Source organism: Bemisia tabaci, chromosome 9, assembly GCF_918797505.1.
Source record: "Bemisia tabaci chromosome 9, PGI_BMITA_v3".
Taxonomy (NCBI): Eukaryota; Metazoa; Arthropoda; class Insecta; order Hemiptera; family Aleyrodidae; genus Bemisia; species Bemisia tabaci.
The window spans coordinates 41,298,208-41,318,515 of NC_092801.1; the positions used below are offsets into that span (position 1 = coordinate 41,298,208).

Consider the following 20,308-nt stretch of genomic DNA (forward strand, 5'->3'; position numbering starts at 1 on the left):
ATTTGTTTTCCCTTAAAAAAAAATAAAATGAGAGTGGCGTTTTTTAAACACCGCGAACGAGATACGTGGGCTGGTACTGCCTTGCTAAGGAAAAACGCCGTATGAGCCATCAGGCGTTGCCAAATTTCCCCCGTCAAATCCCTCATTTTCTGGAAAATTTTTGAATGTGTGTCTACCGATTTCTCAGATAATTTTGCTCGTAATTTGATCTAAAACGTCCGAAAATTTCAAGGAAAAATATTAATAATTTTCCTCAAAAGTAAACATTTTATCGAATAAGATTTGGCAACTCTCGAATGTTCATACGGCGTTCTTCCTTAGCACGGCAGGGTAGTTTCATCGTTGACATACAGATTCATGTTTAGGCGTTATTTTGTCTTCGATGGTTTATTATAACATTTTATTGTTTGGTCAATGTAGAATCACGCAAGGAATTTAATTTTGTATATATCATCAATATGATTTTTTTTTTTTTTTTTTTTGCGAGCGAGTGATTTTGCTCTCATCCTATTAGTGTTAAAGTAACGTGAATGCACTTACCAATTGTGGAGAAACTTGATTTGCGAAAGTGACACGACTAAAAATCACCAAAAAAACGAAAAAATGGACGGAACAAATCATTATCTGCCACAATTTTGGCTCACTAATGTCCCTGCTCTCGGTTTATTAGAAGTCGCGACGAATTCATAGCATGGATTTCAAAAGGCCTTGTGAACGAGAGACGGTTCTGGCAGATACTATCTTTTTTTGTGTTCGCTTTTTAGCCGATGTAATTTTGTACAAGGTCATATATTCTCATCATCCTTAAAGTGAGGAGAGTCAAATGGGAAAGAGAAAAAAAGTAAAAATGTGCCATTAGATGGATCTTTTTTCGTATGTTTTTTTGATTTGGCTGAATCTAACTGATGAGTTGAACGATCAATCTGGCTTTGAAAACATGGACTCTCGTGTTGACATGCCTCAGACCTTCGTCTAACAATATCTGTCTACGACTTGTGAAATAGGGTCACCCAGGGGTAGGGGAGGGAGGAAATAGTTGTAGAATCAACGGTTATCGAGAAAAATTGTTGACCAATATATATAGAGTACTTAATAATTCTCGTCATGAGTAGAGATCATTAGTTCCTAAACTATAAGAAACAAATTTTGCCTTTTTTATTCCTTAAGTTGAAATCGCTGGAATTGGTTGGATCTGTAGATAATATGATTTGATGAAGAACGGCTGCTGCGACGCCGTGATACCACAAATTTAGCGATAAAATGGAATCTAAGTGTGAAACAAATACGTAACATTTTTATGCGGATTGATTTCAATTAGAGATTGAATTTTAAGATTTTCAATTTAAGTATCTCCTAATAGGAAAATCTAAAATTTTCATACGGAGAATAATCCCCGGTCGCTACCGTGACATTACTATAGATAGACAACGGTTAAAATAATTCAAAAGACAATTTTCGTACCAGAATCTCATGAAATTTATTTTTAAATCCACCAAACATTGAATATTATTCCAAAAAGTTCGTGTATTTCCGTCGAGATAATACCTACTAAAGAGTACGGGCAAAAGAAGCAAATTAAGTCTGATTATTTGCCTACACAGTAAAGATTCATAATCTCGTGCTGAGCGATAGAACGTATTATATTTTTATCGATTAAAATATTGCTTTGTGGACTTTGTTCAACAATATGTTTAATGTAGAGTATTTTGTGCGTCTAAAAGCTGAAACACTTCGCACTTATGGTGAGGTAAAAGATACAGTGATGATAAAACAAATACTCTAAGAATTGGTTTCAAAAATATTTCATATAACACTGTTAGTGAGTAGTAAGTCGTTTGATGAGTTCGTAAAGAACAGCGCAAACCTTTACAAATCGTTATAATTGATACAAAAAATACGAAATACATTCTGAGAGAATCATTCAGATGGATAAAATTGCATGGAACCAAAACTTTGATCCGGTAAATAAAAAATTGGACGTATTTCTACCGCACAGAACTATGCGCGGGTGGGAAATATGACGTTTGCTCGTTAGTTCCCGGGCAGTAAGTGTGAATGGGATTTATAAAGGGCCAGTGATGTCAGCTGTGACCACGGGAGCGATCCGAGGAGTTGCGCGGTCTTTAGGTCCAGTTACACGATCAAATTGAGCCATCAAATTGGGCCTCTCATTGGTCGCATCCTTACCTCAGGTCTTTTTCCACCAATCAGAGCTTCAATTTGATGGCTCAATGTGATCGTGTAACTGGACCATTTAACTCATGAGCCCTGTCCACAACGCTCTTGTCACATGCCCGCGGCTCACGAGTTCTGCATACAGTTCTGCCGTGATAGCGAAGAGAGCCGTAAGTGCAAAATTGTCGAAATCGAGTTTTAAACTCTTTTAGATGAAATTACTGACACAGCTAAAATAGCAAAATTCATCCTAATTTAATGAGAACGAGACGTATGTAAAAGCCGTAAGTGCACAAAAAATGACACAGTTTTTTTTTTCAAGACAGCCGTAGATGCATGAGAGCCAATGAAAACAATGCTTTCCAGTAAAGTGCCGCCCTCTTCTGCCAATTTCTAACCTGCAAATGTGTTTGTTGTGCGTCCAAAACGCAACCACGAAAGCATGCAGAAGATAGCACTTACGGCTGTCTTGCCTGACAATAACCTAGCATGAAAATGAAAAATACCCTTTTTATGTCATGGAAATAAAATCAGTCGATTTTGAATCATCCATACGATTTTTAGGAGTCTTCCGGACGATTAGTGGCAATTTGACAAAGAACGGAGGCTTCTTTCAATAAAATGATCTTGTCAGAAGCTTCTGAGCCCGTTTTCTCAAAACTTCATTTTTGCACTTACGGCTCTCTTCGCTATCACGGCAGAGTTGGCACATACATTCCGTATGGTGAATTTAAAATCTTACTTTTCCATTCCTCAAAAGGAATCATTACATTGTTTCTTATCCAGCTCACCGCGAGCACACTTCATCGTTACCACCCGCACAAATTTCTGTTTGGTAAAAATACGTCCGATTGAGAATGCACACTGAAAAAAAAATATTGGTAGAATTTACCATTCCCTCACTTTGTATTTCACACAGCGTCAACTCAGAGTGAATTCTGCCCGAAGACAGGTAAACGTTACTATATACTGGTACAGGTAACCATTTCTCTGGCAGAATCGACTTTGAATTCACGCTGTGTGAAATACAGCGTGACGGAATGGTGAAGTCTGCCAATATTTTTTATCAGTGTACCTGTACATTCTCAATTGGCCGTATTTCTACCAAACAGAAATTTTTGCGGGTGGCGAAGATGAGGTGTGCTCGTGGTGAGTCGGATAAGAAACAATTTAATGATTCATTTTGAGGAATTGGAAAAGTAGGATTTTAAATTCACCCAACGGAGGTATGTGCCAACTTTATCCGGGACTAATCTTCTTTTTAGTGAACAATGATGTATATGAAATATTTGTAAAAAAAATCCAACGGTTATTCCTAGAAACCCATAAAATCCATTTCAAATCCCGCGTTTGTGATCTGTCTGCGTGAGCGTACGCATGGATGGCTTTTCGATATCATCATTTCAGATTGTTGCAGAGGTACCACAGAGGACAAGCGAAGATGAAGCAGCCGAGCAGCACCAACGTGTAGTGAGCCACCAAAAACCTGGAAAAATGAATTTTTTAATCACGCAAACCGTTTGAAAAATACCTTGATCGTTTTTATTTTGTGAGGTATCGAAGCAAAAAACGTAACTTTTTCGCAGTTGTTGATGTGTAGGAGGGTATTACGCAAAAACACCGGCAAGTTTTTCTGCTTGAGGTATTAATTATGGATAGTTTACACGTGTATACATGCGGGGAAAAACTGATTTTTTTCAGCATAACCTGGCACAAATAACCGCCATGGATGAGTCACGACGCGAAATTCATAAACAGGACGCTGGTGCGTTTTTTAGTCGGCGACATTTGATAATTAAACGAGATATTTGATATTAAATTGCAATAAATCTGAGCACGCAAGTGATAAATTCAACGGAATACACTCTAAAGGGCAATTTCGTGGGCACATCATTAAAGAAGTCTGAAATCCGCTCCTCAACGCACGACCTGTGTCGTTTGTAACACGCTTTTTCAAATTTCCCGCGTCTAAGGGCGGTATTTTTCAGTCACCGCCCACACAGGCAGGTTTGGACAGGCAGAGGAGTAAGAGCAATGCATGATATCCTGCAGATTTGTAAGGCGCTAATACGTTACCCGCAGCGCGTGCTGTACGCGCAATGCATGAAGTATCCTGCGGTCTTGTAAGGCGCTACTATGTTTTCCGCTACTGTGCGGTTCAGCGCGTCGTCTCTGACTGTGTTTGACGCGATTATCTGAACGTATATCTACAAAACGGAACTATGTGCATTAAGACAAGAGCCCTGAGACCCATAAGGATATATGCTGAACAGGGCTCACGTCATAATGCACATAGTTCCGTTTGACAGAAATACGTCCATTTAAACTTGCGGCGTCAGCGGTTTTCAACTTAAGATTTTAAAGTTGTTGTACATATTGTTGGAATGGGTCTGTTGCACGCAGAGGTACAGCCAACTGAATACCTTGTTAAGGGTAAATTTTCTCAAAACACTTGGGCACGTAAAAAAGTCTGAAATCCCCTCCTTAGCGCGCAATCTGCGTATTTTGTGACACTTTTTTTTTCAAAATTACCGCGTCTGCTAGCAATTTTTTTGAACGATTACCTAACTTTTTCTATTGTATGATTTTAATCTTTTTTGAGTGTTCCATTCCTTTTTCTTTCTTTATTTTGCAAAAACAAAAGCTTTGAATGAATTGAAATCTTCTGCAAAGAGAGTTTGTAACAGTTCGCGAGATTGTTCGTTTATTTGGGTCAGGTCTCTCTTCGGGCAAACCTGACAGTCAGCCACCATGAAAAACTGCCCGCATACGCGGTAAATTTGAAAAAAACGTGTTACGAACTACACCGGTTGCTCACTGAAGAGTAGATTTCAGCCTGTTTTTATATGTCCAACGTGATTTTAGAGTGAATTGATCCTTGACTGTGTATTCAGTTGGCTGCATCTCTTGCTTGCGATCGACAAATTGGATACGAAACGATTGGGAAATGGTGCGTTCTTCCTTAAGAAGTAAAGAGAGTAGTTAGTAATAGAGCCCGTTTCAGATAACTTTTCCTTTTAAGCTATTCAACTTAAATTAAAACAATAACCCCGGCCAATGAAATACCTGTTTGTAATGCCGGCGTGTCTTGGGACGCAAACACTTAATTGAAGTGAACCCTGAATTAATATGATATGAATGATATTTAAATGATAAGACCTGTAAAGTATTTGTAAAATTATGCATTTCTGAGGTACAAAAAAAAACTTAAATTAAAAACTCACCAATTTCTCTTTTTACGACCCTCCCGGACAGTTTCTGATGGTTCGTGCAGCAAGTGTTTTCGAAGACCAAGCATGTAGTCATGAAAATATTCCTCCCAAACAAGGTCTTTTAAGTCGAAATAAAATATATTTTTGTCAGTGGCGCTTAATTTTGACCATAACTTTGTCACATTTTCGTCTTGGTACTCCCACTGCTTTAAGCTGAAGAATGAAAGGAGTGTGGAAAATTTATGGAGTTTCCGGTATAAATCGAAGAATCTGAAACGCAAATCAAAACACTTCAAATTTAAAAAGCTTTCATACATAGAATCATTTAGAAATATGGGGTCATGCGAACCTCTTGTCTTTTTTCAAATTTGGATTGACAAATTGCTTAACCCCTAATCGATATTTTGGACTCGAGATATTTTAAAAAGTCTTCTTTACGAATGTCACTTAATGGCGTAAGTGGCACGCTTATGGTTAGACGAAGTAGGTCATCCTTCCTTCTCATTAAAAAGATGCGCAAAACGTAGAAAATATTTGTTGGAATTGCTGCAAAAAAGAATAAGTTACATATAAGTTGTACCCCCTTCGTTACAGCATCTCAGTAGGCCAGCATAATACTGCCGCATCAACAGGAACACGATCTGAAACTTTTAACGGACTCCCGCACTATGGTCTGGGGGCGCCGAATTGTGGCCAAAAATCCAATTTTTGAAAGTACGAAAATCTGGCAATCGAGCATATAATCCTTATCTACATCCTTTAGTAGGTGTGAAATGACCTATCAAATCTTATGTAATTGTTTTTACGATCAGATATAAGGTGGCGAACTTCACATCCTCCGAGGTAAGTAAAAAAACGTGAGAATTTAAAGTGCACGTTATCGTGTGTTGCCTTGTGTCGGTTTGTGATAAGTTGGCGTAAATCCCCGATCGAATATGGAAAAGAAAGGTCAAAGTAAGTACTTTTTGATGGTTTAATCGTTTTTAGTATTAAGATTAATTTTATGACCACCATGAGACTCCAAAGTTTTGTCCTAATTTAGGCAAAAAATTGCCTTCACCTTAAGTTTTAGTTATCAGTAACACGAGGTTACACGTTCTCATTTGTGCAAGAATGTAGCTCATATGTTCCTCTAACAGGATATCACAGGTTTTTTTTGCGTATTTTTGCGTCTGGGGCCTTTTTTGGTCATTTTAGTGAAGGACTTATACGATTTTCTGCGCAATCTGATTTCATTGCAGAAGGAGATAAGAGAGATGAGACAAGGTCAACGTTTGAAATAAGGTGATTCATATGTATTTTTGGCTGCTGAATCCGAAAATGATATTAGTGTTTTTCCAGTACTTGCCAGATTTCCGGAAAATAAAGTTTATTTTGCAAAAAACCTCATTTTTAAGCAAAACAATATTTTCTCCGGAAAAACGACAAATGGTGGATAAAACTTAGGTATTTTTTTTTATTCTTCAGCCTGTATACATAATACAAATGTATTAACTCGGCCCGCTGTGGTGCGTAGTGGTTGTAGTGCTGGCTTTAAGATCAAGAGGTTCCGAGTTCAATTCCTGGCTAGGCAACCCGAGAATGGTAATCCGCGCAAGGTTTTAGGGTCTGATCTGGGTCTGGGTCTGAAGGCCCCAGAGGCAAAAAGATGCAAAAAAACCTATGATATCCTGTTAGAGGAACATATGAGCTACATTCTTGCACTAATAAGAACGTGTAACTTCGTGTTACGTGATAACTAAAACTTAAGGTGAAGGCAATTTTTTGCCTAAATTAGGACAAAACTTTGGAGTCTCATGGTGGTCATAAAATTAATCTTAATACTAAAAACGATTAAACCATCAAAAAGTACATACTTTGACCTTTCTTTTCCATATTCGATCGGGGATTTACGCCAACTTATCACAAACCGACACAAGGCAACACACGATAACGTGCACTTTAAATTCTCACGTTTTTTTACTTACCTCGGAGGATGTGAAGTTCGCCACCTTATATCTGATCGTAAAAACAATTACATAAGATTTGATAGGTCATTTCACACCTACTAAAGGATGTAGATAAGGATTATATGCTCGATTGCCAGATTTTCGTACTTTCAAAAATCGGATTTTGGCCACGATTCATTAGGCCTAGAATCTTTATAATAATTCTAACCATGAAAATCAGCGCAAAATGGTTGACAGCCTCCAATGAGTATAAGAATGTCAAAGCTATTTAGGTCTAAGTAGTATTGAGATATCTAGAAAATTTTGCTAGCAGGATTTGATGATCAAAGAGTAAATTATTTTTAAAAAATCGCTAGAAATGAACATTTTTAGGGACAATTTTTGGTTCGGGGAGGGGCGCCCTAAAGGGCTAATACCATATGTCTTGCTAACACGAATATCACCGTATTGAATGTGCGATTTTTTTAACTTACGCTCCAGTCAGGATCAATAGACCGAAAAACATAGTACTGACTTGATTCAATTTCAATCATTTCTTCTCCTCTTATTTTTTTGGATTAAATACGTATTTTTGGGGCTTCTGCCCTGATAACCTCTTGATCATTGAAAAATAGATTTCATATTATAGTTAGACAACCTTCAAAACATTAAACTGACATTCAATGTGGTATTCTAATCATATTTTGGCTTTTCTTCTAATTTTTTGGTTTCAAGGGCCTGCCGCCATCTTGGATTTAAGAATTTTGTAAAACTGGGGTCAAATTTGAATTTAACGACCCAAAAAACACAAGTACACCAAATTTCATGATATTCTGATCATTTCCTGATTTATGGCCACAATTCGGCGCCCCCAGACCATAGTGTCCCGATGGTTTAATTAATCATTCCGATGATATGTAACAAAATTTCGAATTTTGTAAAATTTATTCTAAATTGTACGCCTCCTTACGCGTACTTATTAAACGCGTCGTCTAAGTGTCGCAGCAATTTTAGCGTTCGTCCCGCCAGCGAGGTTTGGCGGGGCGGTCAAGATACCTTCGCAGTTTGACTCGCCTTCAATCCGGCGGAGCTGCAACATGCTTACACCCGTGGTCAAATAGTTGTATGTCACGCCTGCCGTAAATGAACTCAAGTATCGATGCTTCCATGCGAAAAGGAGCTTATTTACCTTGATTGCAACGTTGCAAACCGCAGTTAATGCTTCAATTTCAATCAATATATTTTAATAGATACGCACAGATTTGCTGAAAAATTTTCAAGAATTTTTCGAACGATTTAATTGAAATCACGGGAAATTTGATCACGCGAAACACCATGAAATTTCAAAACGTGAGATTTCATTTTCCATCTCTGATAACAATTCTGCTCGCAATTTTGCAAGAAAAAATGAGAAATTACGCCAAAATTGTTATAAAATCGCGGCAAATACGCGATTTTCAGGGCTTTATAAAGTCATTAGAATTACAAAATAATTCACTTAATATCAACGCAATTTTACAGCGGTTGATGAATGACAGGGAAAATCCCGATATTTTCACCTCAATCGCGGAAGATGCGCCAATTTAATATTAATGCGAGCATAATTTTTATGAGCGTAGTAAATTCAGATAAGAGAAAACGTATGAGTCTCCTTCAATTTGGCTCGATACCATATACTTACCCCGGAGTTCGATTAGTTGCTCACTTCAATTCCGACTTCTAAAACGAGAGAAATTACACGCTTCTCATCTCGGTATCACTCGAAATGCGTTTTTCTTCTCAAGAAATTAATTCAATTCTTCTTATTTTGCGAGAAAAAATGAAAGATCACGCGAGAATCACCACTGTATCGAGTCGAATATGCGATTTTATAAAAACATTAAAAATTACAAGATGTTCACCTGAGTATCAATTTAAGTGCGCAAAACAGTGATTGAACATTAAAAATCCCACAAATTTCAGCTCAATCGCGGAAGATACGCGAATTTTATATCGATGCGAGCTTAATTTTTACGAGGTTCATGAATCCAGAAAGCAGAAGAGGTATTATTCTCCTTTAATTACGCGTGATACCACATACCTACTCCGGAGTTTGAATAGTTGCTTGCTTCAATTCAGACGGTTCAAAAGTGTAAAATTTATTTGGCGATTTCAGAAATTGTAGTACCTAATTGTAAAATGTAGTCCAATTATAAGATAGTAGCGTGTGTTTTACACATTTTGAAAAGGAAGTTGAATTCTTACCTTGCTTTTTCACCTATGAGAGTAAGGTAGCTATCGATTATAATAGCTGGGATAAAATGGAGCATTATGGCATAAAGTAGGCATAGAAACGTGTTTGGTATAATTCTGATTGAGAGACACCAGACCTGCGAATACAAAATATTTACATTATAACTTTCCACTCTTGAAAGGTTCTCAGCAAAGGCACATATAGATAGTGATGCTAGAAAAAAACGGATCTTGCTCAACAATTTTGATGAGAATTTCAACGAACTTGTGAAAAAATCTGAAATGAAATAATGAGAAACAAAGACCCTTCAGAATTTTATAGAATAATAATAAAAAAAAAATATTCATTTAAATGCAATGAATAAAAAATAACTTTTCTGTACATAAAATAAATATCTCATAATGGACAAAATTATCTGATTTTAATTACAAAATTCGATAAACTGTCTTAGATGTATCAGCATTTTTGAAATATATTTTTAAAACGTTTGTCACAAAGTCGTTATTTGAGTATTATACTATCTCACGGAGCAAAAGAATAACATCAAGCAGCACGGGACACTACAATCAATCCTCTTTTTTGTTGTTCGACGACTATTTCAAAATCCAGTTGAGTCAATTTTCCCACCTACTATTAATATTAGCATTTAAATATATTACAAACACATCGACGGTGAAGCTACTAGACCACGTATCTCGTTTTCGGTTTCACAAAATCTCCGCTCCCATTTTATTTTTTTAAAGAGAAAAAATCAACATAATTCCCTGAAGTTTTCACATAATTTTCTTCGCATAGAGAGAAAAAAAATCTCAGAAGTTTTTAAGAATTGATATCGAGCAGATTTTCATTTAAAAATTACATTTTGACAGGAATTCTGCAAAATCGCAAACCAAGATACGTGGTTTGGAAGTTTCACCGCGACATGCTATTAAATAGTTGTAGATATTACTATGAACATGCACCCCAAAAGGTTCTTAGTACGCACCGCTGATTTTGGAGGGTATTTCGATCCATTTTCGATGAGTTCACGCGAAAACTTTCCCCACTTTATTCTGTTTTTATTCGATGAGATGTAATTGAAGATCGGAATAGGAGATTTCTCCTCTTTGCGCTCCTCAGAGTAACCCGATTGATCGTCTTTCATTTGTTGGATCCCTCCAACATCTTCGAGAAAACTGCACTGGTTGCTCTCTTGTGTCCTTCTGCTGGTCTCAATTCTCTTATGCAAAATGCTGGAACAGAGAAGGTGGTTAGCAAGCTTGCAGTATGCACAGTGAAATATAAATGCGTAAATAAAGTAGATAGGCTTACCCATCTTTGGGCGAAATCGGTCTTAATACGGAATCCTACAAATTTCTCGGGGGTGTTAACTTCGCGTACCTCCGAGTCAGTTAAAATTGATTACAGGAGTTGTATCGTTAAGGACATATTTTGGGCCCACGCTAATTGATTACCTTCATTACTACGATGTTTTGCTAATTTCTGGTCTCTTTACAGGTTTAATACTGACCTAAATATGGGTCGGAGGGCTGATTTTTGCGGAAACTTCAGATTTATCGGCATTCGACCGCAAACCCGTAAAAACTGCATTTTTCGCCAAAATCGGCCTACAGTCGGCTGATTGTTGAAATAGGTAGATAAAGCTATAGACAAAAAAGGCATAGGGAGTGTAAAGCAATCATTTCTGGTTGGAACGAGTGGTTCTTATAGACAAAGGGGGTAAATGATGGACTCGTTATGGGATCACTTGGGTTGCCGTTAGCTATGTGCTGGTTACACGCTCAAATTTCCATCAATTTCCGATCAAATGGTGACTGGTGCGCACCATTTACCATCATATTTCTACGGCCTGCAAAAATTTGATGGTAGATGATGGAGCTGTGGGGCACATCCTCCATCTGATTTCCACACAACCGTGCTTATTTCATGCTTATTTCATGCTTATTTCAGTCAACACGCTGTTTTAATTAATTTTACTCATCAATAGATAACTCTCGACCGCCATCTTGGTCATCATTTTGATCGGAATTTGACGGAAATTTGAGCGTGTAACCAGGCCACTAGTCTATTACCTACCTCCTTTGTCCATTGCAAACATCCCCCTCCAACAATAGGACCCCTCCATATACCTTTTGTCTTCTTAGTGTATAGCTTTGTCTATACATTTCAATATTCGACCCGCAGGATCTTGCACGCGTCAAATGTAAAAACTTACGACTCGTTTCCAACATTCCAGGCACATGCAATGATAGCGTTGACAACGTAGTCAACAGGAACTATTTCAGCATCGCAGTCTCCGTTCGCTTGAAAAACTCTGAGTACCCCGCACACTGCACCAGCCACCGCTCCGGTGGGTCCGTAGTGGTTGTTGATCCATCCGCGGATAGGGCTCCTGGCCGTCGATATAACTGATAACATGCACAAAATTGAAGAGGAGAAAAATCAGAAATTACATCAACTTATCGATATCTCCACTGAAAAAAAATGGTATGCTGTTTTAGCACCTAGGATGTCAAAAATGCGTCTGGTGATCCTAGGATGCTGCCTTGATTGCCCACGCAATTGAATTTGCATTCACAGGATGTAAAGTTAACTGCGAAGGCAGTAAAGGCAACATCTTTGGATCACCAGACACATTTTTGACACCCTAGATGCTAAAATAGCATATTATTTTTTTCAGTGTCCCTATTTGAAGTCATGGTAAAAGATCGATTATGAAGGTGTTCGTTGCGAACACCCTGTTTATCGATCTTTTTCCATCGGTTTAAATGACAGTTCAATCGGCAGGTTGCAAAGCACGCCACGTTAAGGCCTAGATACACACGGCGATTCATCGAAGCGAGTGAAAGACGAGAGCCAATGGAGAGCCTTGATTTCGATCCATTGACGTCGATATATTCCGTCTATATATATCGTCGATAGTGTGTCTTTCACTGGCGGCGATCAATCGCCATGTGTATCCAGGCCTTCACTGAGAAGTTATTATTGCAGGCTCGAAATACTGGCAAGAATTCACGTAGAAACACATATTCAGAGACATCATAGAGGGCTGAGTACTTCTCATGCAGCCTCGTAAAAAATTGGGACAATGACGCTGGTAAAATTTGTTTCAGGATTGTGTTGTGTTTTGAATATTTACCAGCATCAATTGATAAGCATTGAAAAAAAAAAACAAAATTGCGAGAAAGCTCTGACTCGTTTGCACTTGAAAATCGCTCAGCTTTTTATTTTGTAGGCGCGTTTTTAAGTTTCTCAAAGAAGATGAGCACCGCGTTGAATGAAAGAACGCGCTTACGAAAACACAACTATCAATTTTGAGGAAACTACACAACCGTTAAAAAAGTAAATCATAGAAAGACGAGTATCATCCTCTGCTCTTTGATGTTAGAAGCATTAAGTGAAGGTATAACAGATAAATCTATTCTAAATATGCAAGACCCTTGCCCGCCATCTTGTTGTTGAGCCGGTGCACCATTTGAACGCAATATACTGAAATTTGAACGCCGATACGCATAGTGGCGCCTTACAAGACCGCGAGATACTTCATACATTGCGCGTACAGCACAGATTGCGTGGAAGGCATAGTAGCGTCTTACAAGCCTATATGATACTTCATGCATTGCACGTATACCACGGTGCGCGCTCAAGTCGTATTTTTTGGTGTCGAACCAACCCGCATGTGCACATTCCAGAACAGTGCATACCGCGAGTTTGCAATCCTAGGATCTCAGAATTGTAAAGATTTTGCAATCCTGACTAGTATACTAGAATCCTATAAGCTAAGACATCAGAAACATTAAACATAGGTATCACAGATTAATCTATTTTAAATTTTTTAGGCCACTCTCCACAATTTTGTTGTTGAGCTGCGGCGTCATTTGAACGCATTGCCTCTAGTATACTAGAATTCCAGAGGCAGGTTTAGATAAAAGAAGCGCTCCTTATCAGCTTAGCGCTAAAAAGAAGTGCTTTAATAGGGGACGGAAATTTCAGCATGCAAAAAATATAGTATGGAAGCATACCGATGCCAGGTCTCAAAATGGCCAGGGGCATATTTTCTCCCATTTCCTGATCACATCCTCGGCAAGATTTTTTGTGAAGACGTACGAATTTGGCCACTGCTTCATCAAGCTAGAATGAAAATAATCGCATAATAAAATATTCTCACGGTCTTATAACACCTTGGTAATTGTATGATATGATACGTTTTACATGTGCGTTTCATGTTTAATTTTGTATATCATTCCCGAAAATGAAATTCAATTGGAAATAGCATGATAAAATTAGAGGCCTTTTATTCTTTCAAATCTAAGCATTCAATTTAAGTACATTGAAATTTTTCAAAACCGCCTTTATCCTAACTCTGAAATTATTCATTCAAACTCACATCTCACCACACGATCGCTGTAATACTTTTAAGAGGTCAGGAATTAGAGTATTTTTCCATGAAGTGAAATAATATTTGTTTCATATGTAAGACATGTCGACGGTGTAGGTTGGCAATCACATAACTCGGTTTGCGACGTCGCAGACTTCCTGCCATACTTCATTTTTTACACGGAAAACTACTCAACGGCAATTCTTCAAAACTGCCTTGATTTTCCTGCTCTCTGCGAAGAAAATTCTGCAAAAACTTCAAGGGATGATGTCAATTTGTTCTCCTTTAAAAAAATAACATTGCGGCGGAGATTTTCAGACACCGCAAACGAGTTATGTGATTGCCAACTTACACCGTCGATATTTTAAAACATATTATTTGAGATCTTACAGTACTGTTTTTGTAAGCCCTCCAATTTCAGTCAGGATATGCAACATGATGCTTTTCTCCCAAGTTGCTTTGTTCTCGCAATTGCATACCCGATGTTAGTAAAGGGGCATTAAGGGCACTTGTACCTGAATTTATCTTACACTGGAGCTAGTTCAGCCATCAAATCTTCATCGACGCCTTCTGTGAGACAAATCGCTGCGTTCCCTGTCAGTCTAGGGGCGTAAAATTGCTCCATTATCGTATCCCGGATGCAGTTTGAAAACGCTGTAGATACATGTACGAAAACCTAGGACCAGATGGAAACATCGTTTTATCGAGTGGGTTAATAATAAATTATTCTTGTTCAGTGTGAAAGACAGTACGGGATTGAATGCCTTAATGTTTACAGTGGACTATCGTCCGACAGCACATAATGTATTTTTTTTCTCCGTTTTTTTTCTTTTTTTTCTTCTTTTTTTTACCGAATCCAAGATGGATCATTTTCCCGTGATAAGGGCAGGACTGATTAAACTTAATAGTACTTTTTCTTATTTGTTTACAAAAATGTTATGTTGGTAACAGAATCGTCTGCAGATACGGTCTTATTCATTAAAGGATTGAGTGCCCACTTAGATTTGAAGACAGAGTTACAGAATACGCAGCATGATGCTACCTAGTTAAAATTTCATGTAAAACACAATGTAAGCATCGAACGATTCCAAATTTAATTCATAACTTAGAAAATATCGATGTTTATCTTTCTTAATATCAACATTCCACTTGCAATAAAGTCATAGTGTACGTCAAGAACATTTTTTTAAAAATAAAATTGAAGATTTTTTCTGAGTGCTTAGTGATTTTTCAAATGTGGAAAAGAGAGATAAAAATACAGGAAAAATAAGCAATCCATATTATGCTGCAATATAAATAGTTTAAAAAGCAAGGACGTTGCGCCTGCCTGGCACCTGTTATGAATCGGACATAGATGGTTAAAGTGTGGCCTACCACTCGTTCTTAAGGAGCTCTTACCTCTCCGGAGTTCAATGTCACTTGGCCGTATCTGAGTTCCACCACCGGAGGCTGTGGTTGGACCACTTCGTTAGTACTCTGTGCTTTAATTGGACGTATTTCTACCAAACGGAACTATGTGCATTCAGACATGAGCCCTGAGACCCATAAGAATATATGCATGACAGGGCTCAAGTCAAAATGCACATTGTTCCGTTTGGCAGAAATACGTCCAATTTTCTTCAAGTTACTTTTATTTATTTACTCCATGACTGTGCTACGTAAGTTTTTTAAGCTTTTGCTCCTTTGTATTGTCTTTATATTTTTTCTCCGATTAAAAATGGGGTCTAGGGACTCTACATTAACCCCGATCCTTTCCAACAGTGTTGCCATTTCCGAGACTTAATTCCGAATATTTGGGACTTTTGAAATTTCTCGGAATCTTCAGAATTACCGGAATTTCCAGTTACTTTCGGAATCTTTTCGGATTTCGGGGTTCTTCGCCAGTTGGACGAATTTTTTTTATCAAAACTTGATGATTTTTTGGTCAAAGTTGACGATATTCGGAACGAAGTCCGGACGAATTTCAAAATATTTTCTCGGAACATTTGAATTTTTCTTGGAGGTTGTTTGGAAATTGGAATCGATTCTGGGAACCACCGAATCTTTGAATTTTTTTTCCTTTCCTGGTACACTAAGATCTTACGCTTAATAATACTAAAATTGAAGCTAAATGTCAGACCTTTAAATTTCTCATTCGCTGGGCCAGTTTGATAAGATCTCTGGTGGCCCTTGTGTTGATGTTCAAGGCCGTCTTGAGGGGCGCATCAAATTTCACCGTAGCGGCTGTGTGGAATACAACGCTGATTTCTGTCTCCAAAAGCTTCCGATCTGCTTCGGTCATTCCACAGTCAGCGCGCTCTAAATCTGCGTGGATAGGCTGCACTTTTCTCAGAACGTCCGGCATTTCTGCATGCAATACGGCAAATAGCTGCAGCAAAATGCACATTGATAACTTTAGATTTTAAGAGAGGCATTTTAACCAAAGAAACTATTCACTAATCTTCGATTTTTAAGTTGCTAAGCTAAATTCGTGAGATGTTAATCAAATCTGGGTAGTGTTTTCCATACCACGGTGAGCAAGATACAAACATTTAGTAAATGATGCTGCCAATGCTTTCATTTTCCTCGTTTAAAAGTTTATCTGTTTCTGTTAGCCATACTTTTTCCCATGAAGCACACTGGGAGTACCAGAACTGAAGCAATCCCATAGACTACGAACGTTAAGACAAAGTGATGAAAACTCTTCTCACATTATTCAACACAGAAAAAAGTAGATGGTGCTGACGACAGAACCTTCTGTTCTCAGGGCTTCTGTGTATTCACTTCTTTTTCAACAGTCACAGAAGCTTCCGTTATGAGGTCAGAGTACTCTGTTCCCACGACCGAAGTTCTATTCTCACAACAGGAAAATTCTGTAAGTGTAACAAAGAAACTGCAGGAGCCCTGTGGAGAGAATGTTCTTTCATCAGCGCCATTTATTTTTTTCTGTGAAGAAAAGCTAAGTTTTAAATTTTTCATACTCTTTGAAACAAGTCATTGAAATGAAAATAATTTTTTATAAATTAATTTTGCTGATGGTTGGTAATGTTTTTTTTTCTTCTTCCATTTTTTGATAATTAAAATTTACATGAGGCTCCAGTTTTATACAAACCTTCTTTAACGTCTCTCATTTTGCTCGAGATTTGGAAAAAAAATGGTTGCCTCCGTAATCTTGATGCACCAATAGTATTTAAAAGATTTGCTTTTTAGAATTTTCACCGATTGACGACTTAAATCTCTTCATCATGAAGCTATCCATCACCGGAAAAAGAAAACGAGAATGTATTTTATTGCTTACCGGATTGGAAAACATATTTGCCATACGCTCGGTAATGCTTTTGCCTTTTTTGGGTCGCACGGCGAGGTAAATTTTATTAATGCCTGGACAACACCTGAGGTTCAAAAAGGAAATTAATAATTATCATGGACTAATTGTTAGTATCATGAAACCAAATTACTTGGATCATTTGATTGAATTTTCTAGGATGTTTTTCAACGTGTACTTTTTTCTCTCTTCATAAAAGTTTTTTTAGGGTCCAAATTTTCTATAATTTTAGTCAATCGCAAATCATGATATTCATCATGTTATTATTGTCTTTTTTTATCATTTTTTCGTTCGCAACTAACTTGAAAAATCCTTCAATTCACAATAAAATTAAAAGTATTGATTTTGACATAACACATTTTTCCGGGGAAAACTGTTCGAAGATAAGTGAGGGTGCCAGGTGCCTCTTCACCTAACGGATTTGCAAAATGTCGTAACTCGCATTACTTTTGACCAAATAATTCTTCAAGGGTCAATGTTGACGCAAAGAAGTTATTTTTCAAAGTTTTATGTGCTGATCAATGGCTGCAGCTTTAAAAATTCATTAAATAACGTACCGCAACAACTTTTCGATGAGCACATTTCCGAGAAATCCTGTCCCACCAGTGATGAGCACATTTTGACCGATAAAAAATTTTTGAATTTCCGATTCCGTCGTCTGATCCGCCGCAAAACCCACTTTTCCTGGGCTCTGAAAGTCCGAATTTAGATCCTTGTCTGTCATTTTGCGGAACGGAAATAAAAGAATGGTCCTGGACAAAGTACCTAGTGGCCGTTTGCATCCAAGTCTGTAAAAAATTGTGTCGTATGTCTTAACTGCACTTCAAAACTATGATCGTAGTTTCTTAAAAGTCGACTAACTCTTCCGTAAACAAAGTTTTCCAATTTCTTCTCTTTCATTATGTTTCACATCAAACTGAAGTCGTTGCGTCTTGTGATATTGTCTCAACTGTTTAACATCCATTTGAAAATTAACAGAGGCGATTCTAAAAATTTGGCAACAGTCGGTTCTTCCCTGTCGAACACATAAAACGATGGATACCCAATCGTGAAGACTTTATGGTTCGTGTTTAGGTGCATTTAATCATCTTGAGCCAACATACGGTTTGCATTTCGGCTTTCTAAAAAATGAGTAAAATGCTTCATAAATAAGCAATTGAGTTTGAGGAGAAAAATTGATAATATATTAAGAATAGCTACAAAACTTACGCAAGAAGTGATGATCAAACTCTAAAATAAAGAAACACTCAGAGAGAAACTCTGACACTTTTCACATAGGACGAGCACGGATGGAAGAAGACTGATCTGAGAAATTAAAATTACACGTCGCCAAAAGTGATTCAAAATTTTCCACTCTGTCAACACTAAAACTGATGAAGTGAAAATTTGAGCCCGTCAAATCCCAACTGTTATATAATTACATAAAAAGCGAAACTGAATTCCAAGCAGCTACAGTTTACAAGCACGCTGGTCGGACAGCAATAAATTTTAAGCCATTAACAAAGAAGAGTTTGCGGTTAATCATTTTTTCTGTCGCGTTACTTCTTGACCATGATTTGTTCCCAACGATAAAGATCAGACTCATGTGTATTAATGATGAGTTACTTGAAAAAAAAAAAAAAAAAAAAAAAAAAAAAAAAAAAAAACTTAATTTGTAAATAAATCTCATTACTGGGCTTATTAAAAGGCGTGGTTGTGTTAAACACATTCCTAGTATTGTACTTCAGCGCTACTAAAAGTTACGCGCTGGACTAATTTCTTCTAACGCGCGTGTTGCATTGCTAAAAATAAGTATGGATTGTTTTTACTGAGTAGATTAATTTATTTTGAAGACAGGATGAAGCATTTTGTGTTTTAGTGCTGGTCAACTTTTTTGTTTGTGAATTTTTGAGGAAGGAACTTTTGGGAGGTACAGGTTGCGCGAGGTAATTTCTTATCTCGAGTCATTGTGATAGATTATGTGGGAACTTCGTCAGATCATATGCCAAATTTTGGCGAATCATCAATATTAACATCGATTACATCATGACTCTACCATGCCCATAGCAGGGCAGGTAATAGTATTCGCGGGGATTTCGAGACATTAAAAAGAAAAAAAGGAAGAAAAAACGCTCCACACAAACAGACAGCTCCAGCATGCGAATGCTAGATAAAAAAAGATGTAATATTGCATTGAATAATTGATACGTACAACTGAATCCGCAGCTTAAAAAAGCATCTTTCGATGTGTTCATTTATTTGTTTTTTTCTTTCTCTGAAAAAAAAACAATGCTTTATGCTAAACATGCCCTCTCACACGTCCACTTGGATCAATTTTCAGGGTTATGAAGAGTTGAGAAAAAACGAAGAGAGTAGACAATTAATAAGTGAACATTTAAAGTAGAAAAAAACGGCAGACAGCCGCCCGTTTCAAGAGACTTATTTCAAAATAAATTTATAGTTTGTCATATGAAGTTCTAAGAAACATACCTGCAGGTTATTGCTTCAAAGATAACTTAGCACGATAAAATAAATGAAAAGTGAAATTATACTGATTCTGCAGTATATTGCGATATTCTGTTATAATACTGCTAATATTCTTATTCAATAATAGTCAATCCTGCAAACGCTATTTTCTCAATTAGAGGTTTCGTGCGGTAAAAATTCGAGAGGAAATAATTTTGAGCCATACTTATTGCATACTTTATGATTTGAAGGCAATTTTGTACGAGCAGACAAAATCTCTTATTTCACAACCAATTTTAGCGAATAAATTCGAGATGAAAAGATATACTCAAAAACTTCATTGAAAATGTTTTAGGAATATTATGAGCCAAAAACTTTAGTCTTCTCATGAATCAGATTCCACTAGTTTCAAGAATTTTGCCTTATTCTGTTCTGTATTACAGATTTTTTATTTTAAATAGATGGCCCGAAAATCACATTGGGAGAGCAAAATTTAAAGAAATTCCTCTAGAAATTTGGCAATCTCAACAGTTTCTTTCTCAGTTTACCAGGGCGTTGAATCCCGGCTGGTTTTATGCACAGTCAATCGGTGGCGATTCCAGCAAATCGGCAACACTGTCAATACTCCATTTA

General features: G+C 37.3%; 1 protein-coding gene across 1 annotated transcript; it reads right to left on the reverse strand.

The window, feature by feature from the left end:
- Positions 1–507: 507 nt before the first annotated feature.
- Positions 508–18,825, reverse strand: LOC109036848 (fatty acyl-CoA reductase wat-like). Its single transcript, XM_019051243.2, is given in 12 exon segments — positions 508–3,661; positions 5,400–5,657; positions 9,560–9,684; positions 10,534–10,780; positions 11,764–11,956; positions 13,571–13,603; positions 13,606–13,679; positions 14,457–14,602; positions 16,046–16,294; positions 17,204–17,297; positions 17,788–18,018; positions 18,440–18,825. Coding segments are annotated over 11 exon segments (1,674 nt in total). The 5' UTR covers positions 17,955–18,018; positions 18,440–18,825; the 3' UTR covers positions 508–3,573.
- Positions 18,826–20,308: the final 1,483 nt, after the last annotated feature.